At 40.6% G+C, this 27,141-nt stretch overlaps 2 protein-coding genes across 2 annotated transcripts in view; both read left to right on the top strand.

Moving 5' to 3' along the window:
* ror2 (receptor tyrosine kinase-like orphan receptor 2) overlaps positions 1-12,163 on the top strand; it is a 55,388-nt gene extending 43,225 nt beyond the window's left edge. Inside the window, exons 2-9 of the mRNA XM_086097342.1 lie at positions 548-619; positions 2,677-2,964; positions 3,104-3,134; positions 6,523-6,644; positions 6,770-7,084; positions 7,167-7,421; positions 8,801-9,006; positions 9,541-12,163. Of these exons, the coding sequence (XP_085953468.1) occupies positions 548-619; positions 2,677-2,964; positions 3,104-3,134; positions 6,523-6,644; positions 6,770-7,084; positions 7,167-7,421; positions 8,801-9,006; positions 9,541-10,992 (2,741 nt within the window). The 3' untranslated portion in view covers positions 10,993-12,163. The remainder of the gene's footprint in view (positions 1-547; positions 620-2,676; positions 2,965-3,103; positions 3,135-6,522; positions 6,645-6,769; positions 7,085-7,166; positions 7,422-8,800; positions 9,007-9,540) is intronic.
* Positions 12,164-13,709: 1,546 nt separating this feature from the next.
* Positions 13,710-25,154, top strand: nfil3 (nuclear factor, interleukin 3 regulated). Its single transcript, XM_086097345.1, is given in 3 exon segments — positions 13,710-13,933; positions 20,609-21,344; positions 21,346-25,154. Coding segments are annotated over 2 exon segments (1,239 nt in total). The 5' UTR covers positions 13,710-13,933; positions 20,609-20,712; the 3' UTR covers positions 21,953-25,154.
* Positions 25,155-27,141: the final 1,987 nt, after the last annotated feature.

The raw sequence follows: 27,141 nt of genomic DNA, 5'->3' as shown, positions 1-27,141 counted from the left end.
GTGTACCAAAATCAGCAGGAAGTACCCCAAAATCAAAGGGAAGTGACCCGGAAGTGTTCCAAAATCCAAAAACATCCCAAATGTTGTTCCTGTCTGCTATCTTAAACCAAGGATGCATCGGAAGGATGCTAAATGTACTCAAATATCCCAATATACATTTTGTGCTGCTATCACGTAAACACGTCAGAGTGAGGAAAATTCACGAGTACACGTTCGTTCACATTCTTCATATTGAGAAACGGCCTATGTCTGTTGATTATGCCACAGTGCCACTAAATGACAGCGGCCAAGTCTTAAAATTAACTATCAGACTTTGACAACTCCTGTACAAAGGTTTTTTTTTTAGTGGAATGCAGTCAATGCACATTATTTTCTATCAGTTATCCGAAATCCGTTAAATCCAGATCAGTTAACATGAGGTTTCACTGTAATCATGTTATTGCTGTGCATCTAAGCATAGCCACTGTATTCACACAGAAGAAGAACTGACACGGAATATATTTGTTTTATAAAACACTCACTGTAACTAGTGTCTCTATTTGTGCAGGTGACCCCGGGCTTTCAAAAGATGCAGAGATTCTGGCTGAAGCCCAGAGTGGAGCTGCACCAACGCTTGAAGGTAAAATGTCCAATCTACTCTTCGTTGACCTTCATTAATATTAAATTAAGGACGCAACAAACATTTTCATAACAAAGTGGATTCTGTACACATTTTGAAGTGCCATCCGCCCCAGTAATGCAGACCTGTTGGCTAGTGACACAAATGCTAGGAATCGCCACTGTTTTCTTCCCCAAAAACTTTTTTAAGAGTGTACTGTACACTTTCTTCTCAAAATAATTATCAGATAACCTAGAGTAGCATTTAGTCTTTGAGGAGAAGAAGAGAGAGAGAGAGAAAAACAACAACATCAGAAGGCCACCACAAAGGTCACACCAGAACATACAGTCCCTGGAAATGCATTCTAACTAAATATTGCATGTTCTAGAAGTAATGTAGATCAACTTTACCAAAGGAGTGTTGGTCCAAGCAAGTTGAGGAAGCTTGCCAAAGCTCTCAAAGCTGGTTTTCATTACTTCTGTCTCTTGAGGATACGAATAAGCAAGCAAGCACTTAAGCCTTGATACTTGAGACTCAACAAAAGCTCTTGACTAGTCACAAAATAGTGAATAGAACAGATGACGCTTCACTCTCCAAGTAAATTTTTACCAGTCAGTTAGAGTCTTTCTATCCATCCATCCATTTTCTATAATGCTTACAGTTTCTGTGTTTCCAAGCTGGGGGTAGATTGCAGGCTCCGGCAAAAGCGCAAACTTCTGCGTGCAGCTCAAATTCTAGTTGGAAACTTTCAGATTTTGTATATAGGTTTATAAGAATGGCAAGTCTGTATTTCACAGTACAAGTTTTGATTGATAACTCAAGGCAGCAATGACCATTTAGCTGGCCTTCAAAATAAAGGCAAACCAGTAGATCTTCATTTGGTAAAGTTTTGTTGATATACGCCAAGCAGGGAACGATTTATACGGTCAGACTTCTGGTCAAGTAATGTTAACTAACTTTTATGAAATACAATAGCAGCCTGCCAGACTAGTGTTTTCATGTCAGCTTGGGGGATTGCGTGCTTTTAGCTAATGTTAAGTATATTTATATTAAGTATAGTATATTAAGTATATTTTTCTTGTGTTCGTAATATTCTGTCATTGTGTTCTAAAAGCCTGACCAAGGAATTAAGACTGCAATTCACTTTAAGATCATAGACATCTTGTGTGCATCACATGTTCCCATTTTTTTAATGTTGCATTTATCGTCCATCAATCAACAATATTGTAATGTTAATTTTATGTGTCATCAATATAAAAAGTACACACATGTTAAGCAGGCAAATGCTTTTTTTTTTGCTCTTAAGTGTTAAAAATGGCTTGCAATGATTGAAAACCATGGCGATTTTGGGGGTCTGATAAAAAAATTGGGTTTTTGGAGGCACAAAGCCAACGATATTCTCTGCCTGTGCCTCACTCTCATGATTTTTATCTGTTCTGTGCCCGCTCTCTGAAAACCAGTGTCTCCCAAATCTGAACTTTTTCTCTCTTGGCACGCTCAACTTAGTGTTCTTCAGCTCTCTCAACGCAATAATCTGTTTCTGTCTTATTGTTATGCTGCAGAAATATGACATAATATCCTTTTTCCCCCACTTCATTCTGAACTACAGTCAGTGTATTGTACATGCAAATTATGACGCTTACATTTTAACCCAGATATTGTTGCAATTTTTTTCATCCCCAATACACAATGAGAATGAAGGGATAGTACCTGAACAGAAAAATAACCTCACTCATGATGCAGATAAGTATGGAAAAGACACTCAAAACTACCACTATGGTTGTTACCACTACCACTACATGTCATAATAGTAATGAATAAGGGAACAAACCAATGTAACATTCATTCATTCATTTATTCATTCATTTATTTAAATTAGTCTGTTAGGGATTGTATTTTTTTTAAACAATTCTATGAATGTTGTTTTATACAATTTTTAGAGGTACAACATTTTCCTGTGAGGTAGTTGAGACTGTGGAAGGAAAATTATTTTTGTGGGGAAAATAGGGACATCGTCTTCAATAGATTCCTTTCTGAATGACTTTAACAAATTTTCTGTTGCATTTCACTTTGGCAAGGTTACTTCCTTGAGTTCCTGGAGCCAGTCAACAATATCACACATTTCCAGGGCCAGACAGCCACGCTGCATTGCAAGGTGGCCGGTAACCCACGGCCGACGATTCGATGGCTTAAAAATGATGCCCCCGTTGTCCAGGAGCAGGGACGCATCACTGTCCGCAAAACTGAGGCCGGATCCAAGCTTCGAATCACGGACCTTGACACTACAGACACAGGCTATTATCAGTGTGTTGCTTCCAACACATATAAAGTGATCTATGCCACAGGCGTCCTTTATGTCAAACTAGGTAAGGGTTGCTTACACTGTGAATCTGTTTATTCATTAACCTCTGTGAAAACTTTTTAAGCAGCTTCCATAATTGTGTCAATAATTTATGCATTTTGTTTTAAAATCATGAATTAATGTTTCATTATGTTATCCAACAGGGCAGATGCCTACGCATGGGCCAGACCAAACGTAAGTGAACCCCTTCTTCTTATTTGTGAATCAGATTGATAACTATTGCTTCCTCTTGTTTGGTCAATGTTTTTGTAGTGTAGTGGCAGTAATATGCATGCCCAAAGGACAACTTTGCGAATGTAGTTGGCCCTGGTGTAGGGTGACCATATTCCCATTTCCCCAAAAAAAGAGGACACTAGCCCCGGCCTTGAAATTGTGGTACCGGTCGTAGTTACACAGTGTACTTCATCTCCTATTAGTCACGCAATGCCAAACGGACATTTTCATGAATTTATAAGCCCCCCCGGATGCCCGAACAGGATGTAAGAAAGTGGTCTGTCCTCCAAAATGTCCTCCCAAAATAGTTTGGTCACTCTACCCTGGTGGTGCTTGCATCTAGTGTCAGACCCAATGGGTCAACTGCCGCTTACCTTCCACAGCTGGGGCCTGCTGGTGGTCGTCGCTGAGTCCCGTGATTTGGGCTCCCGTCGCTTGTCACCTTCTGCTTTGCTCTCGTGAGCTTTTACTTGCTTTTTTTTTTACTAGCTTCTCCCGCTAGCCGCTCTTGCTAGCCACTCCAGCCTATGACTCAGACTAACTCCCGCTAGCCGCTCTTGTTAGCTGCTCCGACTAAATCCCACTCGCTCGCTCTTTCGGCGTCGCTCGACGAGTTTTACGCCGGCTGCCAAGTCTTCGTCGCTCGTTGAGATGCTCTTTTGCTCACACAAAATAAGAATTGGTGGTCAAGCTTGCGAAGTGTGGTCTCTCTGAGCCACCTTGGTGTGCGTACTTCTAAATGCATATGCTTCGGCTGCATTCTATGATACAGCGACATCTAGTGGTCACTTATTACACACGGTCACTTAATGGAATAGAATGGACTGCTAGTTATAGTGCCCAAAATGCTTTACAAAGCCTCACATTCACCCATTCACACACCAGTGGTCGGATGCTGCCAGACAGGGCGCTGCCAGATCCACTGCAAGCAAATCGGGGTTCAGTGTCTTGCTCAAGGACACTTCCACATGGACACCAGGGGTGAGAATCGACCTTTCTGGTAAGGTCCATTCAGGGGTGTTGGAGAGGAGGGTGGAAGGAAAGTCGAATCTCAGACTCAGGAGGAGCAGTGTGGTTTTTGTCCTGGCCGTGGACCAGAGGACCAGTTCTGCACCATCAACAGGGTCCTTGGGGGTGCATGGTTGTTTGCCCAACCAGTCTACATGTGTTTTGTGAACTTGGAGAAGGTGTTCGACTGTCTACGACGGGGAGTGCTGTGAGGGATGCATCGGGAATATGGGGTACCAAACTCCTTAATACGGCCTGTTCGGTCCCTGTCCTGTCGGTAAAGCCTCTAAATGTGTGCATACTGTATGTGTAATAATGTGAGTGTGAATGGTGGTTCTTCTATATGTGCCTTTAGATTAGCTGTCCAGTTTCCCACCTCTTGCCTAAAGTCAATAGAGATCACCTGCTGCCCTAATGAGGACAAACAATATGGATGTTCCAAGTCTGTTTCCATGTCTATCTAAGCAAACAAAAGCAAACTCCACGTTGAATATGACAGCTTATTGCATATAGATGCAAAACACTGCAAATATAAATTTTAGAGATTACAGTACATGGCAGTGAACTAATACTTATAGGCAGGGGTGGGTAGAGTAGCATAAAACCTTAAAATTGCTGCTAGAATGCCGAAGATGAGGAGGAACTTAATCTTTCAGCATAAAAATGATACAAAGAACACATGCAAATCAACAAAAGAATAGTGTCACTGGAAGAAGATTAAGGTTTTGGAATAACTCGGCTGGAGTCCGTATTTCCTAAGTAAATACATTATTAGTTATCTGTGGGGTTGATTTGAAAAGTACTGTGCAAAGGAGATGCCTTCACAAGCTGACAGTTTTTGCAACGCGTGGGCAAATATTATCAGCTTAGTGTATTAGTGGTAGAGTGTCCGCCCTGAGACTAGGAGGGCGTGGGTTCAATCCCCGGCCGGGTCATACCAAAGACTATAAAAATGGGACCCATTTGCCTTCCTGCTTGACACTCAGCATTACGGGTTGGAATTAGGGGGTTAGATCACCAAATGATCCTCAAGCGCAAGCCCCTGCTGCTGCTCACCGCTCCCTCAGTGGATGGGTCAAATTCGGAGAATGAATTTCATCCCACTTAGATGGGAGTGACAGTCAGTGGTACTTTAACATCACGATTTGAATGACTGTCGAGAGTGCTTTGGGAGAACTGTGTACTGAACAGTCGGTCCCTCTACCACCAATGTCAATAAGTCGGATTTGTTTCCAGTGCGGGTTGGACTCTGCTAAGGCTACCCTTTGTCACCTATTCTGTTTCTAAAGTTCATGAATAGAATTTCTAGGTGCAGCTGAGACATTGAGGGATCCGCTTGGGTGGCCTTTTTGAGGATGATGTGGTAGTATTGGCTTCATTTAGCTGTTATGTCTAACTCTCACTGGAGTGGTTCACATCCGAATGTGAAGTGGTTGGGATGAAAATCAGCAACTCCATACTCTTCGGTCGAAAAAAAAGGGTCAGGTGCTGTCTCCAGGTCGAGGATGAGATCCTGCCCCAAGTGGAAGAGTTCAAATGTCTTTGGTCTTGTTCATGAGTGAGGGAAGAATGAAACGGGGAATCGATAGGCAGATCGGTGCAGTGTCTGCAGTGATGCGGACTCGGTATCGGTCCGTCATTGTGAAGCAGAAGCTGAGCCAAAAGGTGAAACTCTCAATTTACCCGTCTATGTTCCCACCCTCACCTATGGTCACGACCTGTGGGTCATGACCTAACGAACAAGATCCCGATAAAAGTGGCCAAAATGAGGTTCCTTCACAGGGTGTTCGGACTCTCCCTTAGAGATAAGATGAGAAGCTCATTCATACAGGAGGGGTCAGAGTAGAGCCGCTGTTCTTCCGCATCAAGAGAAGTCAGATGAGGTGGCTCAGCCATCTGGTTAGGATGCCTCCTGGACACTTCCCTACTTCCTTCCAGGCACATCACAAAGGGAGGAGCCCCTGGGATGACCTAAGATCTGGGCTTTGGACTATGACTCACAGCTGGCCTGGGAGAACCTCGGCATCCCCTTGGAAGAGTTGGATGAAGTGACTGGGGAGATGAAAATCAGGGCTTCTCTGCTAAAGGTTCTGCCTCCGCAACCTGATCCCAGAGAAGCGGAAGGAAAAAGATGGATGGATATATCAGTTATTCCAAAGTGTATCATTTTATAGGATTTAAAATACCACGAAGGAAATGTTATACTGTGTTATCATTGTAATTCCTTTGTTTAGGAATGTTCTGTGTATCAGAATGTTTTAAATCAGGTTCACTGCCTTAAACATGAAAAAAGTCGATTGGTCTGTTAACTAACTAATCATTTGTGCTGTCATTTTTTTAGGTCACATGAAAAAGGGTTTTGCCAACCATACCGTGGCATTGCCTGTGCTCGCTTCATTGGCAACCAGAGCATTTATGTGGAGTCTCTACAGATGCAGGGGGAGAGTGAAAATCGCATCACTGGTAGGAAATTCAATGTTTTTTTGTTTGTTTGTTTTTACAGTTTTAAACATCCAGGCATCCTGTTGTTCTGTCGATCAATTGGTCAGTACAACAACGTAACCACATCTTTGGTTCTTTCTTCTAAGCTGCCTTCACAATGATTGGCACCTCTACTCATCTGTCAGATCAGTGCTCCAAATTTGCCATCCCTTCCTTCTGCTACTACGTCTTCCCTCTGTGTGATGAGGGCTCCCGAGGTCCTCGGCGACGTCAGCTCTGTCGAGATGAGTGTGAGGCCTTGGAGAGCGACCTGTGCCATGCCGAGTACACTATTGCGCGAGCCAATCCCATGATCCTTATGCAGTTAGAGCTTCCCAGCTGTCACCTCCTACCCCGTCCAGAAACACATGATGCTGCTTCATGTATGAGAATAGGAGTGCCACCAGAAAAGCTTGGACCATGTAAGCAGATAACCAGAAAAACAAAAGATAGACATAGTCCAAATAGGGTCATACCCATTGTGAGTTACAATATGTTTTACAGATTCCCCCACTGACCAGAGCTGCTACAATGGAAGTGGGGCTGAATACAGGGGGACTGTTAGCATCACTAAATCCGGTCACCACTGCCAGCCATGGAGCACTCAATACCCTCATAGTCATCATCTGTCTCAAGACTACCCTGAGCTATGGGGGAGCCACAACTACTGCCGGAACCCAGGAGGCCAGATGCAGGCTCCCTGGTGCTTCACCTTGGACCCTCGAGTCAGGGTGGACCTTTGTGATATTCAACCCTGCAGTAAGTACCATGGTGTCAGCGTTAATGTAAAGCAGAGCTTCTCAAACGGTACCACCCAAAAAAACATACCTAGCTCTCCAAGTACCATCATCATGACCAACATTAAAATACAATATTGTAGTAGGTCTACGTGTTCCTAAAAGCACAAAGCAGAGGTTTTATTCAGAATCAGAGCTTGAGAATCCAGGTCCAGAAAGTAAAAACCCTGGAAAAGTTTGGCTTTATCCACAGGTGCGTCTACTCATCTGGTGTAGACGTGCTTGTTTACCTGCCAGTAGACGCACCTGTCGATAAAGATAATCTATGGCAAGGTTTTTACTTTCTGGACCTTGATATACCATCCCTGTTCATAATTAATATCACTGAACAGTATTGTATGAAATTATGACTTTTCACTACTACTACACTACTACAACAGTTGTCCAACTTTTTCTAAGAATATGAAACAACTGTACACTGTAGAAAATCTTTCAGCCATTATGTTATTGTAACTTAAGTGCATAATACGTTTTCACACATCAATACATGTTTTCAGTTGTTAACGTATGTTCATACGTTCAAAGATTAATAACTCTTAGAGGTGTGTTGTTCAAACAAAACGTAAAATTTGAAAACGCCTCCGTGAATTTAATGGAGTAAATCAATACTTTTATAAACACTCTATCATCCTACAAATTAAAAAAGGCTCTTGAGGATGAGGAACCTTAATCTGAACAAAGGTACTGACCATCCTATAAATGCAGTGTAGCGTCTCCACTCTCCTTTCCCTTTCCTTAACAGTGCATGTTAAAAATTAAACCAGTAACTGAATCATAATATAATGTTTTTGCGTTTTCTGCATAGTCAATTTGAAATAATGACCTGTTTTTGTATAATAAAGAGATGGAAATTAGGATTTTTTTTTCCATCTGATTCATCAACTAATCTATAAAATAACTGAGTTATTAATTGATTATTAAAATAATCATTAGTAAGCAGCTCTAAAATTGAAGATGGTGCAGCTAATCCATGTGATTGGTGTCGTAATTGGTACCGGCCAATGGAATTTTAAAACACCCACACTTTTGACTAGTATACATGCGTGTACCGTTTCCTGTCAAGTTTTTTTTTTTTTTTTAGGGCTTTGTGTAAGAAGTTGCATTAGCATTTGTCAGGCCCTATTTTGTGCGTTTTGTTGTTAAGTGAGGCGCCCCCAGGACTGTAGACTGTGTATGGGATACTTTGTCACTACAGCATGACAATTATTGACTATTAAATGTTTATGATGTTTGCGCAATATGTAGTGAATGTCCATGTTCATATAGTAATTGTACATGGTGGTTAGGAGGTCATATATAATGTCTGCACAACTTACCTTTCTACCATCTTTCTATTCACAGAGCCTCCAGAGAACCTCAGAAAGGAGATTGTGCTAATTTTAATCCCTGCAATTGCCATCCCTTTGGTCATTGCGTGCCTTTTCTTCTTGGTTTGCATGTGTCGAAATAAGCAAAAAGCACCAACAGACACGCCTCCTCGCTGCCAGCTCAGCAGCTCACCCAACCAAGACATGGAGATGTCTCTGCTAAACCAGCACAAACACCAGGTGGGACACAGGTGGAACGGAGGAGTACAACATTTGAATCTCTAGGGTTAGATAAATTTAGGTTAGGGTTGCTGTTCAACCTCTGATGTGTTTCAATTTTGTAAGGCTACAATTATGGTACGTAACACCCTTTGCTACACCAGCCCCAGTTAAGTTGAGTTTAAGTTGAGTTGAGTTGATTTGCGGAATGTTTGAATTCTCTTCACTGGCCCTAATCCTCTTCCGTATATAGGTCTATCTTTAAAATTATCTGTCATTTTTAGATTTAATTTTATGTACTAGTGATATCAGTATTTGCATCTGTATTGGTGACTACTCAACAGTTGAGTATCTGTATCGGTATCGGTCTGAAAAAAAGTGGTATCGAACATCCCTAATTTTTATTATTCCTTATTTTTAGTTAGACAACTGGGAAATGTTTAAAATTCAGAAGAAGTAATGAATACATCTTTAACCTTTTTTGACTTATTTTATTGTTGGCCATCTTTTTTTGAGGACTTTAATTAGATTTTTGTTTTTGTTTTGTGGCTGCAGGCAAAGCTGAGGGAGATCAATATGTCAGCTGTAAGATTCATGGAGGAGCTTGGCGAGGATCGGTTTGGCAAGATCTACAAAGGGCATTTGTATGGCACTGTTCCTGGCGAGCAGATCCAAGTGGTGGCCATCAAGATACTGAAGGACAAGGTTGACCCCACTCTCAGTGAAGAATTTCGCCATGAGGCCATGCTCCGTTCTCACCTTCAGCATCAAAATATTGTTTGTCTTCTGGGTACCATCACCAAAGAGCAGCCACAAAGCATTATATTCACATATTCAAGCATTGGTGATCTGCACGAGTATCTTGTGGTGCGCTCTCCCAACTCAGATGTTGGCAGCTCAGATGATGACAGGACAGTAAAATCCACATTGGAACAGTCTGATTTCCTTCATATCATTACCCAAATCGCTGCGGGAATGGAGTATCTTTCTAGCCACCAGGTTGTTCATAAAGATCTTGCAGCCAGGAACATTCTGGTTTTTGACAAGCTAAGCGTCAAGATCCTAGATCTCGGCCTCTTCAGAGATGTCTACTCAGCTGATTACTACAATCTAATGGGGACAAGCCCTTTCCCTATTAGATGGATGTCCCCTGAGGCGCTAATGTATGGGAAGTTCTCCACAGACTCTGACATCTGGTCTTACGGCGTTTTGCTTTGGGAGACCTTCAGTTATGGTCTACAGCCTTATTGTGGCTACTCCAACCACGACGTGATAGAGATGGTACGCAGCCACCAGGTTTTGCAGTGTCCTGATGACTGCCCGGTTTGGATATACACCCTTATGCTGGAGTGTTGGAGTGAATTCCAAGCAAGACGGCCTCGCTTCAAGGATATTCACACACGTCTGCGCTCCTGGGAAAGTCTTTCAAATTATAGTAACTCCGCTCAAACGTCAGGTACCAGCAACACTACCCAGACAAGCTCTCTCAGCATCAGCCCTGTTAGCAACATCAGCATGAGCGCAGTGAATGCATCACGCTACACGAGCCCCAAAAAGACCTCACCCTTTCATCAACCTCAGTTCATGCCAATGAAGAGTCAAATGCATCGGCCGATGGTACCCCCGCAGCTCTACATCCCTGTCAATGGCTATCACCCTATGCCAGCCTACCAATACATGCAGAATTTTTATCCCATGCAAATACCCATGCCCATGCCCCACCAGCAGGTACATCACCCGTCACAGATGGTTCCAAAAGCAAATTCTCACCACAGTGGCAGTGGCTCCACATCAACTGGCTATGTCACCACGGCTCCTTCTAACAATTCTATGGCAGAGCAAGCAGCCTTACTCAATGAGGACTCCAAGACCAACCATGAGGACTCTGACAGGGCACCCCAGATCGAGCTTGAGCAAAATGAGCACTTGTCAGTGCCTGAAACAGAATTACTGGGTGATAATGAGCAACAGACTGATGAGCTGGTGATCGAATTGTCAGACACATAGGTGGGCTTCTGTGTGAAACATTCCATAAACTGTTTGCCTGCTTTCACTGAGCTGCATCAATCGAAAGGAGCAGTTTCCAGGGACAGTGACTGAATGTTGAAAAAGACTTTCTTAGTAAATCAAGTGTGACTCACAATCTTGCCTCACAATCTCACTCTTTAAACCTGAGTACGCTACAGTCCGTGTGTCCATTCAAATGTTTTTCCAAAGTTGCTATGCAACATACTCAAACAATTATTCACCTTCAAGTACTTTATGTCTGTAAAGATTTCACTTCAGAAGTCACATTGTCTTTGATGAACAGATATACGGGCTTCTGTAAGTTTGGATGGTTATTTGGTGACCAGAGGTGGCAAATCCAAGTCCAGAAAGTAAAAACCCTGCCACAGTTTGGCTTTAGCCCCAGGTGCTAGCTAGAGCTAGCTAGCTCCCATGTGCTTGTTTACCTTTTAGGGAGCTAGCATCAGGGGCTAAAGCCAAACTGTCGAAGGGATTTTACTTTCTGGACCTGGATTGGCAACCTCTGTCGGTGACTGTTCAGGCAGTGTACATATCCGAAACAAATCACCCGCCCAACTAAATGTTGTTTCTCTCTTTAGAAGCCTAAACCAACCTAAAGGGGAATATTTCAGTTTCAGAAGTAATTAAGTTTAATAGAGAAAAACTTTGAAGAATTTACTTGTGCATTCCTTTGTGTCTGTTGAAGATAATTTTATATGTATTATGTATGTTATTTTCCAGTGGCGCATATACATTGGCCATAGAACCAAAGAATGTATGATGAACAGAAAAATTTGTACAAGGAAAATAAATATTGTTTTCAAATTAACAAACTGTGTCTTAACTTAGTGATATATTTTACAAATTACAATATTGGTAATCAGGCTAGTGGAAAATCGCAACCCACACAATCACACGCACGCACACACATATCTGTGTCTTAATGTTCACTTGGCTGATTTTTGTAACATTATTTTTCATACAACATTGCACAAATTTGTAATTGATATGCTCTAGTTCGAAGAAAAAAACAAACACATTTCTTTATTGAACGTTGCTAAACCTTGTGTTGATTTAATGTCCCCTCTGCCAGATGCATGACTTTTATAAGCTGTTTTTTGTTTGTTAGTTTTTTTACATAATTTACCATTGTGTACAACAAACTATGAAATGTTCAATAAACCCTTCCTAAATAAGTCACTTGTTTTTCAAACTTCATCATAGCAGTGAATCTGACACAACAGCATGTATTACGTACATATTTTATTACATTAAAAAAATAGTTATCACAGCTAGGGCTGAACAATTAATCAAATTCAAATCGACATCGCAATGTAGTGTAAAAAAGGTAGGTAAGCATTTTCTGATTAAATCCATGCTTTTTGTGTGTGTATAAATATATATATATATATATATATATATATATATATATATATATATATATATATATATATATATATATATATATATATATATATATATATATAATTTGAATAAGCGGTTCAGGAAATGAATGGATGTTTATATAGAATCCAGAAAAGTTCTAATATAACGTTAAAATATAATGTTTTTCATAAAGCATTAAAAGTTGAAGTGATAAAGCCACAGATTTGTTGGCAATATTTTTGTAGTCTGAGTTATGACTTACTGACTTGTGTTTAAGCGGCGCCACACTTGTTTGGTAGAATTTTGTGAAGTTGTCGTAGTAAACACCTACCAGTAAAAGACTGCAAGTCAAAGTGTTTAGTAAGTTACCTCTAATGGCAGTAGATAAATAATCTGTCTTTCATGGTTCCATCCAGCCTAACCTATAAAACCAAAATATTTATGTATGATAGATCTGATTTTGCTTGTGTACCATGAAGGTCCCAGGCGTGCTGGAGCCTATCCCAGCTGACTTTGGGCAGGAGGCCCTGAACTGGTTGCCTGCCAATCACAGGGCTCATTTACCTTTATTTTAGCCTAAGCCTACCTAACCTATAAAACCAATTTTTTTTTTATGTATGATAGATCTGATTTTGCTTGTGTTTGTTTAAAAAAAAAAATATATATATATATATATATATATATATGGCAACATATTAAATTGCAACATTTAGCGAGGTAAATTGCCCATAAATTACTTTTCAAAATTGTACAGCCCTAATCAAAACACAGACAGACCCTCTAATTGCATTTAACTGGTTTTCATCACTTTTGACAGGGAAGTCCGATTATGTACAGTGCTTTTAAATGGGTTTTTTTAATACAATGAAGTTCTACACGAAATAATTTCTCTCGTGTCTTATTTAACAGCCATCATGCCCGTCAATGTAAGAGGCGCTCAAGTACAATAGCGCTCTCTACAGGCCACTATATTTATCACTTGGAATTCTCAAGATAATTGACTAAAAAACAAAACGTATCTTACATTGATTGTACTGGTGTTCGTTTCAATTTAATATTCTTAACTTTTTATTTACCACTAACAATATCTAATTAGGTTTTAAATTTGCATGAAGGTGCAAATTTACTCATGATAGGTTTATTTATTTAATTTATTGACAATATATAAATTGACAATTCAGTACCATGATCGTTTTATGGTCGTTCCACTGCTGGCATTGTGACGATAACATATATCCTATTTGAGCCCTCATTGGCTGGAAATCTAAAATACAGCCATGTGATTGGCAAAAGTGGCTGTCAATCAACCGCACACTGCCAATGCACTTAACTCCTGACCTACTAACACAGATCTATGAGTCAGAAGAGAAGCCACATTGGAGAAAGAAAAAAAAATCCGAGGAAAATGTGGTTCTTTGTAAAAATTTTGTCGACCCAGATATTTCCTCACGTTTGGCAGGACAGATACATCGGTGATGCATGACTTCTTCATTCAGGACAACGGCACTAATATCGCCACCTATTTCATTCTATAGTGACAAGATACGGTGAAAATGTGAGTACTATCGAATTAAACGAATTGTTTATGCTTATTATTTGATTTGGTTACATGTCTCGGTGTATGCCTAAGGGCTGTTTAGTTCATGATCTAATTTCTAGCGTAACACTTTTAAAACTTAACCTCATTGTAATCCAAAATAAACCATTAACCACAGAGTAATGTAAGGTCATACAAGTATGTACTGCATCATCTGGGTGCCATCAGCAAGTTTTATGAACAAAGAATTAACCCTTATTAGCTTCTATAATTATGCAGCGATTTGGAATGGGTGTGAATGGAGGGTGTTTGGGTCGTATGTTGGCTCTGTAAAGTCACGTAGGCCTTGTTACCAGTGACAAGAGTTTACGGATTGCGACACAGCGTTGCAACCAAAAAACTGGTTTGGGCTCACTGTGTCACACAACGATGGTGGATGTCGGTATATTTTATTATATTGTAACCAGACAACAAGTTCTTAATCAACGGTGCAGTTTTATTTACTGTTAAAAGGTGGACTTTATAGGGCGTCGTTCAAGCCTCATCCGCCAATGTCTGAGTAAAGCGAGGCAATCATGTCATGTACCAGAATGCCCACATTGTCTTTATCCGGCCTGTTACGTCGATTACCTTGCTTTTATCTGGATCCACTGGTTAACTAGTGATATATTTACACACAAACAACGCAGAACAAACATGTGTCTTTTGGTTTTTGCCACACCGGCGAGCATTGCATAATGTCTGCAGCAACAGAAATTTCTGGCAGTCACGGGCTGGGGGAGGCGACGGGTGCTTATTGTGTCATTCTGACACAATGGAGGGATTCTGGGGCGATACGGCGTGTTGACGGCTCGCTGTGAACCGATCCCAGCTCTGGTCGTCTGCCAAAGATGGATTCCCTGCTTCCATCATCAAGGTCCCGACAGAACCGTCGTGAATTCCTGTAACCGCTGTTTTGTTTTTAGGTTTTGTATCTTGTTTTAAATGACTAGTTTAAAGACTACTGAAAAACAAATGTAATCGATTTGTGTATGGTTTGATCCCTGATATTATCAGACAGTTGTGGTAAATCAAATGTAATATTTTTTTCACCATTCTAAAGGAACATAATATAAATGTAGAACACAGGATGTCTGTTGCTGGAGTATGACACTATTTCAATTATATATATATATATACACACTACTCACAAAAAGTTAGGGATATATGGCTTTCAGGTGAAATTTCAGGACTAGCCTAAAATGCATTCAAACCTTTACAGGTGAACTTAATGTGACCTTCTCTAAGCTTTTGAATCCACATGTCCAACTGTTAAACATTTCAGTACTTTTTGTACATGTTGCTGTTCTCTAACGAGGAGCTTAATGGCAAAATTCACAAACAATAATGCTCCAGCTCATCGAGGTGGCATCATCAGGGAATGGCTGTTAGAGACTGGTGTACCTGCACTTTCTTTAGACCAGAATCTTATTGAAAACCTGTGGGATCAGCTGAGTTGCCGTGTAGAGGCTGGAAACTCTGCACCCCAGAACCTCAATTACCTGAGGACTGCCCTTCAAGAAGAGTGGGATGCCATGCCTCAGCAGACAATGAGTCGACTGTAATTGATGCTCAAGAGCACATGACGAGTTACTGAAACATTGACATTTTTTGTTGTGGTGTACCCACCATTGTTGTTCATTTTTATTTAAATCAAATGCTTGAGATGAGGAAATCACCAGTGCATCCTTCTACTTAAATATGTCCTACTTTCATGATATGACATCACTGTAGCGTGAACTTTTGAGATTTTTCATAAATTTTACCTGAAAGCCAAATATCTCTAACTTTTTGTGAGTCGTGTATTCTATTGCATCAAAGTACATTTTTAAATGTAATTGTAGTTCTAGTAATCGCTAATTATTATACATAGGTCGTGCCGCATCTTTAACTCTTTGACTGCCATAAACGTTATAAAACGTTTAGCATAAACCTAGGGAAGGGCGCCGAGGACGTTAAAAGACGTCCCCTATGTTTTTTTTTTTTTTTTCAAAAACGGGTGCAGGAAAGCCTTGGGCAGCTGTGCTGAAAGTATCAGGCAGATATGATTAGTCAAAGACTCGTTTTGGCCCCTAGAGGGCAGCGATGACTCTCTTTGCACAAGGTTGGATGGGCCGCCCACCGTGGGCGTCAGTAGAAGACGTGAGGCGGAGCTAGAGTGTTGAGGAGACAATGGCTGATCCAAGCCACAATGGCTTGACCAAGCAACCGGTTACAAGCAGCTCAGCTTGAGCATTTTTTTCAAAGACGGAAAGCATCAATCAATACTAAAAAGCGCATTGATGTCAACGATGATGATGACTCCGAGCTCTACGCCAAAGTTGGAAGCTTTGGCGCGACTGTTACTATCACGTAGTAAGCCTCACCGGCTAAGCGCGGCTAGCGCGGCTAGCGCTGCTAAGGCCGGAAAACGCGCACAATAGCCGGCCGGGTACTTCTGCACAAGCGGACATTCGATCGGACGATGGAGAGTAGTCGAAAAGCATCGACCAATGCACATTGATGATGATGATGATGGTCACTCCCGAGGTTGACGCCGGAGTTGGAAGCATTGACGCGGCCGTTATTCTCTCGTCATAAAGCCTCACCGGCTAGCGCTGCTAACGCCGGAAAACGCGGAGCTGCACAAGCGGACATTCGATGGGACAATGAAGAGTACCCCGAGTCCAATGCATATTCATCGGAGGAGCGGGTACAGTCTGATCACGGAGAAGACACTGTTTCTGGACTACGATGCCACCATGAATGGAGTGGATAAAATGGATCAGAACATCTCCTACCACCCGGTATAGCAACTGAAGGACACGGGGAAGCGAGACGTAACGAAACCGTAGCATGATCCTGATATTAGACTTGATGACACACTGCAGTATATACTTGCTATTCCCCGGAAAAAAACGGCCTGCAAGAAAGTGGCGCACGCGAAGAGGCAATCTGTTGTGCAAATGCTGTTGCGTCTCTTTGCACGCAGGAGAGTGTTACAAAAAGAAAAACTGTCGTTGAAACATCCACATATTTGTAAATAGCACCACAGTTGCACACATTTGTAAATAGTTTGCCAAATTGTTGTCAAATTGTTACACTGTTGAATGTAAATAAACGTATTTTGCTATCAAAAAACACTTTTTCATTCTTGGTGGTAGTGTTTTATAGAAGTAAAGCACTATTTAGGTGTTTGTGGCATCATTCATGGACAAAAAGAAGTGTAAAATTCACTAGAATGCATGAAATAATATCGTTTCACTAAAAGCTTGATTTCTCCATATTTTGGTCCAAAACAGGCGAAATTGGGTCAAACTAACCATTTTCTATTGTTGATTACTAAAGAACGGAATAAGGTAGAAACAAACTTTTTTTTTCTGATGAAAGATGAAAGTCCAATCTTTCATTTGGTAGTACGTGTGTTTCCATAGTCCAAACAGAACATTTTCTGTGGACCTTGAAAGATCAGTCAAAATGCTTAAATCGGCTGGCACTGGCGGCATCCCTTTTCTGAAAACGTCTGGCAGTCAAAGAGTTAAGGAGGCAGATGTGATTTGTTGTCATTTTTCAGCTACAGCTACCTGAAGGAGAAGAACTTAGCGAACTTCATACCTCTGGTGGTGCTTGCAGCTAGTGTCTGATCCGATGGGTCGACCCCCACTTACCTTCCACTGCCCCGCAGCTTGTCTCCCTGTGCTTTCCTCACTCTCGCTAGCTCTTGTTAGCTGCTCCAGTTAGTTCTCACCAGAGCCGTATATAGAGAGTTTGGCCAACTGGGTAGGGTAACAAGATTGTGTCCATATGTCATGTCAAACTCTCTATATACGGCTCTGGTTCTCACTAGCCGTTTTTGTTAGCTCTTCCAGTGAGTTCTCGCTAGCCACTCCTGCTTGCCACTCCAGCTCCTCCTGATCCTCCTGATCGCCAGGCTGCTCGCTCGCTCACTCCCAATAATAATTGGTAGCCTTGTGAAGTGTGGTCTCTCTGAGGCACCTTAGTGTGCATTCTTCAAAATCGTTGCATTCTATTAGTTTACCACTAGATGGCACAAAATAATACACACTGCCTTTAACTCTTTTTTTTTTTTTGCAGTCAAAATATTAAAAACAAAGAAAAGGCAATTATTCAAATTGCTTGTAATGTATTACTATAGGATGTCCATTCACCCCCATAAAAAATGCACATTTAAAAGCAACATTAGGCAGGCCAGGAGTGTCAAACTCATTTGACTCGCATCTGCTTAATGGTTGCCCCCAAAGGGCCAGATGCAACTCTTAAGACAGTATAAATGTAACTGCTTTTAATGTTAAATAACACTGAATGTAATGTTGGGCAAAAAGTTATTTTCTCAGCCACCGATAAATCGTACAAGTTCTCCCATTTAAAATAATGACAGAGGTCTGTAATTTTCTTCATAAGGTACACTTCAACTTTGAAAGACAATGTGTAGGGGGGAATCCTGGAAATCACATTATAGGAGTTTGAAATAATTTATTTGTAAACTATAGTGGAAAATAATATTTAATCATCTACAAAGAAGCATGGGCTGTTTTTTCCCCACGCAAGAGCTCATTCCTGTGGGATCACAATGATCATGAGAATGGTGATCTTATCATTTGGTCAGATGAAATCGAAAAAAATATTTTTTGTTACAAACTCAACCGCCATGTTTTGAGGAAGAAGAATGCTGAGTTGCATCCCATGATTACCTACTGTGAAGCATGATGGTGCCAACATTATGCTTTGGGGCTGTTTTTCTGCACAGCGGACAAGATGAGTGGTACGTGCTAAGGAAAGAATGAATAGGGCCATGCGAGTGTTGCTTTTTTTGGCCGGCTTCCTTCAATGTTGCAAAACGTTGCAAAGCCTCTAGCCACACTCCCTCAAACCCTATTCATGCTCTCAAACGGTTTTTATTGTCGCATTTTCAACATTTTCAAAAAAAAAATCTGTGACAAAAAGAGAAATATTTAACATGTTCAAAATGTCTCTGCAACGAGAAAAACGGTTTGACAGCGTGTAGAATGTTTTAGAGTGTCTCGCAAGTGTCTTTGCAATGTTTTGCAATGCCGCAAAAGCAACACTTGCTATGTGTGCACATCCTCGCAAGTCTATGCCGCTCAGTGAGACACAAGCTTAAGAAGCATTTCAAAGCCGGTTTCCAAACCTCAACCTCATAGAAACTCTTTGAAAGGGATTGAAAGTCCGTGTTGCCCGGTGCTTCCCCAAACATGACTAGTCGCTCAATAGGAGATCTGCATGGAAGAATGGGCAACAAAAGTGTGTGCAAAGCAGGTGAAGGCATACAGTGCAGTAAATATTTGACCCCTTTAATTGCCAGCAATGGTTAATCAAGTCATTACTGCATTACAAAGTACTGAGTTGAACTTATACTTATTTTCCACCATAATTGAATTCTGTAAAAATCCTACAATGTGTTTTCCAGTCTGACACCCTTATAATCAGAGGTGCACATAAGTGGTGCGCTGGTGCGCATGCACGCTGACTATCTTTATTGATTATCCACCAAGCATTTTACATTCATTTTTTGGGGAGTGGAGTGGAGAGGTAGACAGATCATTGAACTGATTTGGACATATGGGCATTTCTCAGTTATCTGAGCCTAGTTGTGCCTGAGTTTCTGCTCTCTAACTGTTGATTTGAGGGAAATTCAGTAGTCCTCCTTGAGCACTTTAAGAATTATCAAGGCTTGCCATGAACTGGAATCTACTGTCCACAGTGAAATAAGTTTTGCATTTCCTATCGACTGATGTGGCTAACCAAGGAAGACGCCCCTGCTGTAAAATTAATAACTTTGAGCTCGACTGAAATTTGCTGCTGCTCAAGGGACAAGCCAAATAAATGCCCCTTGCATAAAGTTTTGGTCAGATGAGACAAAGATTTAACTACTTGCCCACAAATACCAGACATATGCTTCAAGGAGTCAAGGTGAGGCATTATAATTAAGCACTATACTAACTGACACCCATTGGTGGTGCTAACGCGGGCTGCCAGCGGTACTGGTGTATTACACAAAAGGGACAGAATTATGATGGAGGATTACTAATTTACTTTATTAAAATTTATCTCCAATCACAAGACAGCTGAAACTTCAATGCATTTTTGATCCCAAACACACATCAAAATTTTAGCTTTTGGAACATACAGTATGTGATGAGCGGCTTTTGTTGTGCAGTATTCACACACCAAACGCTTCTCCATGCTTCCAGGTTACAATAAATAAATACATGAAACGATGACATCAAGGCGCATTTACGTCAAGACAGAGCATGCGCATGCCGGATGCAGCCTCGCCATTCCAAATGAAGTGTATACATGACGCTCGTTTGGATTGACGAAAGGAATATACCACCCCTGTGATTCCGGATGAAATTCCATTCGAATTTAGCCTTTTTATTCCGATTGAGGTGTTTATATGGAGCATTTTCATTCCGTTTGGCCGTTCAGATTCATTCTAATTGGAATACATGGTTCCATGTAAACCAGGCTAATGAGTTAAACTGCTGGATCTTGTGTCAGTATTCAACATGTCAGAATTAGAGCCCTGGGGGGGAATCTGTGCAAAATAATGTAAAAGGCTTTTTGAACATGTTTTTTTCTGTAATTAGCTAATGGAAATTAATGTATGATCCTTTTTCTGTAATCCCACAGATTGTGTGATGAGCAGTGGATTGCCCCTCGTGGAAGATATCATTTAGTAAATTAAGGTGTTATGGGGAACAGTTACTTCTGAGGATAAACTTGACTTGACAAATATGCAATCAGTCAAGCAAGAAATTTACTCCAGTGAGCCATATAGTGGAGACGATGGCCTGCTACTGGCTGTGGCCTTACAAGGGGCTAACCAGGACCTGATAGGTAACGTCTCTGCTATACCATTCATAGCTAAAACTACCTGTCGCAGGAAAAGGGAATTTATCCCTGAGGAGAAGAAAGACACTGTTTATTGGGAGAGACGCCGCAAAAACAATGAGGCGGCTAAGCGCTCAAGGGAGAAGCGGCGTATAAATGACATGGTGCTGGAGAACAAGCTGATGGCCCTTGGGGAGGAAAATGCCTCCCTCAAAGCTGAACTGTTGTCACTTAAACTCAAATTTGGCCTTTTGAGCTCAGCAGCATATGCCCAAGAAATTGATATGTTATCTAGCCAAAAGAGTGCCCATCTATATCAGCAATTTGTCACAGCCAGCGCTGACCAGGGTTCCTCCAGCAAGGAAACAGAGCCTCACCACCTGCGCAGTAGCTGCATTTCAGTCATCAAACAATCACCAAATATATCCAAGGCATATGCTCCAACTCAGGGTAGTTTAAGTATGTGCAGAACCACAGAGGTCAAACGGGAACAGGCAGATAATGGCAGCTTTCTACATGACACAAGTAGTCCCTATGAACTACATGACCAACCCCTTGTCAAGAGTCTGCACCCAATCTGCTCCATTCTTACAGATCACCAGGTCATCCAGTAACTCTCCCAGAAGCTCAGATGATGGTGCTTTGAGCAAATCATCAGATGCTGAAGATGAGCAGCAGGTCCCCAAAGGGTTGATGCCATCTGCAGCTGACCCAAGAAGTGTTATTGTATCTACACACAAAGTGCCAGAGGCCGGTTCGTCAGCTCTGCCTCATAAACTGCGAATCAAAGCCAAGACTGTCCAAATCAAAGTAGAAGCCATCGACCCAGAGTATGAATCGTTGTCAAAACTGTCCTTGCCTACCAACAGCTGCTTCCAGGCATCCTGGGACTCTTCAGATTGCTCTCAGTCCTTGCTCTGCCCTTTGTCAGAACAAGTCACCGCCATGCATGACTGGACCCAACGGACTGAGCAGTGGCATAAAATCAGCATGAAAACATTTCAGGATAGCTCCGTGAGTAGCAGGCAGAACCATAGCTTCTCAGACAAACCAACTGTGAACATCAAACAGCCATCCTATGCATACTCAGACGAGGACTGTGGACTCTCTGAAAAAACACGTCACAGCAAGGGGCTGGAATGAAGTCTAGTGAAACATCCACTCATCACAATGAGGCTGGCCTGCCGTTATAATTTTATTTAATTTTCACTGATTTGGTATTACACTGTGTGGTTGATATGTGGCTTTTGAGCAACTTTTTGGTGGCTGTATATTTTCAAATAAAATATTTTGAAATTCTAGTACAAAGTGGTAATGTGGTAAGCACAAAACAATGACCAATAGAGATCTTGACGTCACGTGACTATTTCTCTGAACACGCCCCCCTGCGGCAGGAAAGTAGTGGCGCAGTGTTAATGGGCTACAACGGCGAGGAGGCCAAAAATTTGCGTTTATCGGTCAACTTTCTGCCCAAGAGCATTGACAGTCACTTTGATGAAAAGGACATGATATACATGCGTGAGGTGGACATGTTGGACTGCCGTTGAAGTGCTTTTTTTTTTTCCAACTCGGCAACACTGCTTCGTGGAATTACCTCCTCTTTTGCCAGTGAGTGCTTTCAAATCTGATCATACATACAAAGGCTTAACAAATTTGTACAATCCGAATTTATTTCCCCTTGGTGTGCTCAAAATGCCATCGAAGTTAACAGTTTCACGCATGTGTTATTTACGTTCGTTAGCAACTTATCATTTACACCGTAAAAAGTCTTCTTTATGGTGTTATTAAATTCAACTGTGTAATATCTATTAAACTGTAGCAGCACAGATGAACGAAACAGATTATTTCCCCCACATTTTGCATGTGGTAACAGTTAGCATCTGCTGATTTAGCCATCATGTCCAACATTGGCTACGCATTGGTTCCTCTTTTGGTAGCCTGGAACATGCGCTTTCCTTTTTTTTGCTTCTTCTCGTCATGGCAGCTGGTCCACAACAGCTGTCAATTATTGTTAAAGTGTGGCGTTTGCCGTTTACTCAAAATGGCAGATGCGTTTTCTATGCTGGCTAAATAGCTAAATGGCTCGAATAGGGTGGTTGGCATGAGAGCCAGACAAAACATTGGGAACAAAAGCCGCATTTGGCCACAATGTGACCCCTGCCCCGTCGGGGTGCTAACGAAGACACTCGGGGCTAACAGTTAGGGCGTGGAACTCCCCCACCCGGTTAGAAAGTACAAATTTGGTCAACGGCTCGCTTGATCGTAGAAGGGGAACACCTCTTATCGAAAACAGATTGGAGGAATTCTAAAACAGTGGGAATAGGACACGTCACGGGATCCATCCCGCAGCTTGCACATCACTCCGCAAACAACTTTCACCTGTTGGCATACAGTGGACGGAGCCCTGGCATAAATGGTTGCGCTAATGGCCGTTTTGGGACACATGACGTCAACGTCCGAATCTCTATTGGTTATCTGTACTTGAAACAGAAATGGAAGTATGATGTACAATTTCACATTGCTGATTGGACCTGTAAAGTTCATTCTTATACAAGTTTTGATAACTTTCACTCATTATTACCAGCTGTGTCTGTTCATCAGTTGCTATTACAGTTGTATACTCGTTTGCGTAAAACTACAATACTGACAATTATGAAAGATTGTCCTGCTGAAAATCTCTTCATTGGGAAAATTGCCTTTTTATACCATGTTGAAAATTCTGCACACATAAGCAAATAAACTTTGAAAATGAAGGTTCACATTGATAAACAGGGTCAGACAAATTTGGCCTTTTTACAAAATTGGTCTCTAAAGAGAGATGCAATTCTGTTTAACAGTGTGGTTATTTGATAATTTACAAAATAAATGTTTAGATGTGTTGAATGCCAACCAATTGTGTAACATGGGCGTATGCTGTTTTTTGTCATTTTCCTTAAATAGTCAATATGGTTAACAGAATCATTTTTGTGTGCTTTTTCAAATTATATTATGTTATGTAATAATTGGGATTTTATTAAACAAAACAACCATGATGAAGTGACTCAAAATACAGCGCCCCAAATTACTATGCAGTTTCAACAACTAAAATAGGTTGGCAAAAATAGTAGTATGTTTCTGTCTTTAGTTATAGGAATGCTTGACTCATTGATCCATTTTCAGCAGTAAAAAGTTAGTATTTTGTGCAGAATGAATGTGATAACTACATTATTTTTTTGTGTACAATCAATACCTTTAAAAACAAAATTTTCCACTTGCTGTCAACTGAAGCTGACATCATCTGTGCTAAGGAAGTAGGTAACGACCAATCATGGCTCACCTGTTTTCTGGGTTTGGTCAGCAAACTGAGCCATGATTGGTGATGTCATCTTCAGTCGACAGCAACTAGACAAATTAGTTTTTAAAGGTATTAATTGTGCATACATAAATAATGAAGTTATCAAATCCATTCTTGACTAAATATTAACTTTGTACTGCTGAAAATGGCTCAATGAGTCAAGTATCCCTTTAATTTATAAAAATGCATAGATGATTTTTCAACCAAATGCCTCACCAAGTTTCACTATAACTCTGTTCAATCTCACTTTAGCTACTCTCAATCCATTGAACTTTTAAATCCATAGATAGTGTCTGTAGTTAAGACACAATGGAGGATGCAAGACCAAAGCTTTGCTTTTGGATACTGCTGTCCACTCGGCTCTTTTTAGGACGTCACAGGGAAATGAATCATGAATGAATCATCTGTTTGACTTTGATAGGAGTGACCTACACAGAAAGACTCAACTTGCTTCACCAGAAAAACAATAACTGACATATATTGTATGCATAATAATCTGTGCAGTGTATGTGTGGTGCTTTTATTTTCCTTGCAGTACACAGTATAGCCTTTTACCTGTGTTGTTATCATAGTCCTTTCGACAGCCATTCTGCTTGGATTTTAAGGAGCAGGTACAAGTTTACAGACATTGTATTCCTGCTAACACAATTAATAGCAGTTGGGCAAATGTTGCTCAAGTTTTGAACTAGCCGTTTTGCCTTAAAGCTGGAATCCATAATGGTTTTGATTAATGTGATATGGCCATTATGTCCCAAAACATTTGGACATATTTGTATTGTTTGGAGACACTCATACTGTAACTGTATGTATACCTCTGCTTAGGATGTTTATCAGGTAATGTAATATTTTGGACAGTACAGTACAGTATTTAGCACTTTAATAAATCAGTAGCCAGATTTGATAAAATTGTGACATTTTTAATACAAATTGTGTACAGCACTTCAGCTCAAAATACCTGAATGTGATTTAAAACAAACATGTATGAGGAATAAATTAAATGTATTGAATATGTATTTGATTTTGTCTTTTGGGAACATTACTGTAATGTTATGCTCTAATCTGGTTGCTTTAGTGCCATTTTCTGACAAAGTCAATAGTAGGGGTGGGAATCTTTGAATGTCTCACGATGCGATTCCGATTTTTGGGTCTGTGATTTGATTCAGAATCGATTTTCGATTAAGAACGGTTTTTGATTCAAAATGATTTCATTAACAATGATTTTTGCTTCAATCTATAGATGTGCAAGGAATTATAATGATCTACTCCAGTCTGACACGCTAATGCTAATTAGTGCGCTACTCGCGGCACTTTTATCACTCAAAAGAAGAAAAAATACTTTTTGGGAATAACTTGATCGGGACTTTTTCCTTCTACTCTCTAATGTGGTGGCTACAACTTAACAGTGTATTAGACCGCGTGGAACCACACTGCTCCTCAGTGGCCAAACTGGGTACAACATGAACACCGCTCCAAATAAAGGCACACACAAAGGCAAGACAGTATAAAATTATTTAATTAAAATCGATTTTGGGACATTTAAAATTGATTCTGAATTGTATTAAATGAGAATCGCAATTCTTATGAGAGTCGATTTTTTTGGCACACTTATAAGTTTGGGTATGTATACTTTCAAGTACAAATGTAAATTGTTTAACTTCAGCAAAGAACAATTGTTGTTACTGCTGAGGAGTTGTGATGTCTTCTCTGGCTCCATGTACCTGTACAGTCAATAGTATTGTTTCAATGAAACGATAATAAAAAAGAAAAAAAGTGTTGCCCTGATATGCAAGTTGAATTTGTTTCGTGACCATGTTCGTAACTCCAAAGTAAACTCATATTGTAAATCTCATTTCTATTCCCACCGACAAAAAAAAGAAGTAATGTGTATTTCCAAGAGTAAAAATTGCAATCGAAAATATTGTACTTCCTAAAAACATACAGCAATGACACAGTTAATGAATGTAAATAATTAAAACGTTTGTCACACTTTTTGCTTCAGTTCAATGGTCATTACGCTGTTCATTCTGGTGTGTGCTCCTTGGCCACCAAGTGAAGTATAATACTGTACAGGTACATGGAGCCAGAGAAGACGTCACAACTCCTCAGCAGTAACAACAATTGTTCTTTGCTGAAGATAAACAATTTACATTTGTACTTGAAAGTATACATACCCAAACTTATAAGTGCACTGTATGGTGAAAAAAAGCCTTTATGCCCATAAAATCCAAAATACTGGAGCAATTGTTTTGATATTTTCAGAGGTTGAAGTTGACATGAGTAGAGATGTGCATGTGGATTTTGGTGACGATTCAATAGTATTTTTGTGTCATTAAATGACCTATGTCACGGCATCTTAAGCCCTTCCTCAGTTGACTATAGGCATATATATGATTGTATCTAGGCTTTGGCACAGTCGCGATGTAATTTCTCATGAAATATGAGTTATTTTGGTCACTATATTTCTAACCCATAAGTAAGATGCCCGTTTCACTAAAACCTTGCCTCTCCCTGTGTGGCTGCCGTGCCCTGTTTATGACGTCCTTTCTGCCTGCTACCTGCATCACCCACAAAATATGTGAGAATACATTTTAGCTTGTAAGAAAGGATCAGGCCAAATGGAGAGCTTGCAACAACTCTGCCAATTTGGAACAGTTATTGTTGGCCGTAACCCCGCCAAAATCACAACACACTAGCTGCGTAGCTTATGGAAAGATTCATGTTGCCTTCATGGCGCCTCCAAACCATGGGAATTCACAGAACCCACAAACTACACAAAAGGGTTGCTACAATATTGTGAAGCCTCAGGTCCTTGCTCAAACCAAAGTCAAATGGCATTTTTTATACAGCATTGATGTACTATTCATCCATGCACATGGTCATGCGTGTAACGAGTAAGTAAATACATTGACATGTATTTACTTATTATTACTTACTATTTTTTGTTTCATATTTATCGGTGTTATATATGCTAGCTTTTCAGTGACCACAGTCTGCGTTG

This window comes from Leptonotus elevatus, chromosome 15 (genome assembly GCF_054856555.1).
Source record: "Leptonotus elevatus isolate MCC_2025b chromosome 15, RoL_Lele_1.0, whole genome shotgun sequence".
NCBI lineage: Eukaryota > Metazoa > Chordata > Actinopteri > Syngnathiformes > Syngnathidae > Leptonotus > Leptonotus elevatus.
Note: the sequence above shows the minus strand (reverse complement) of the source record. Positions and strands in the feature narration are given on the sequence as shown.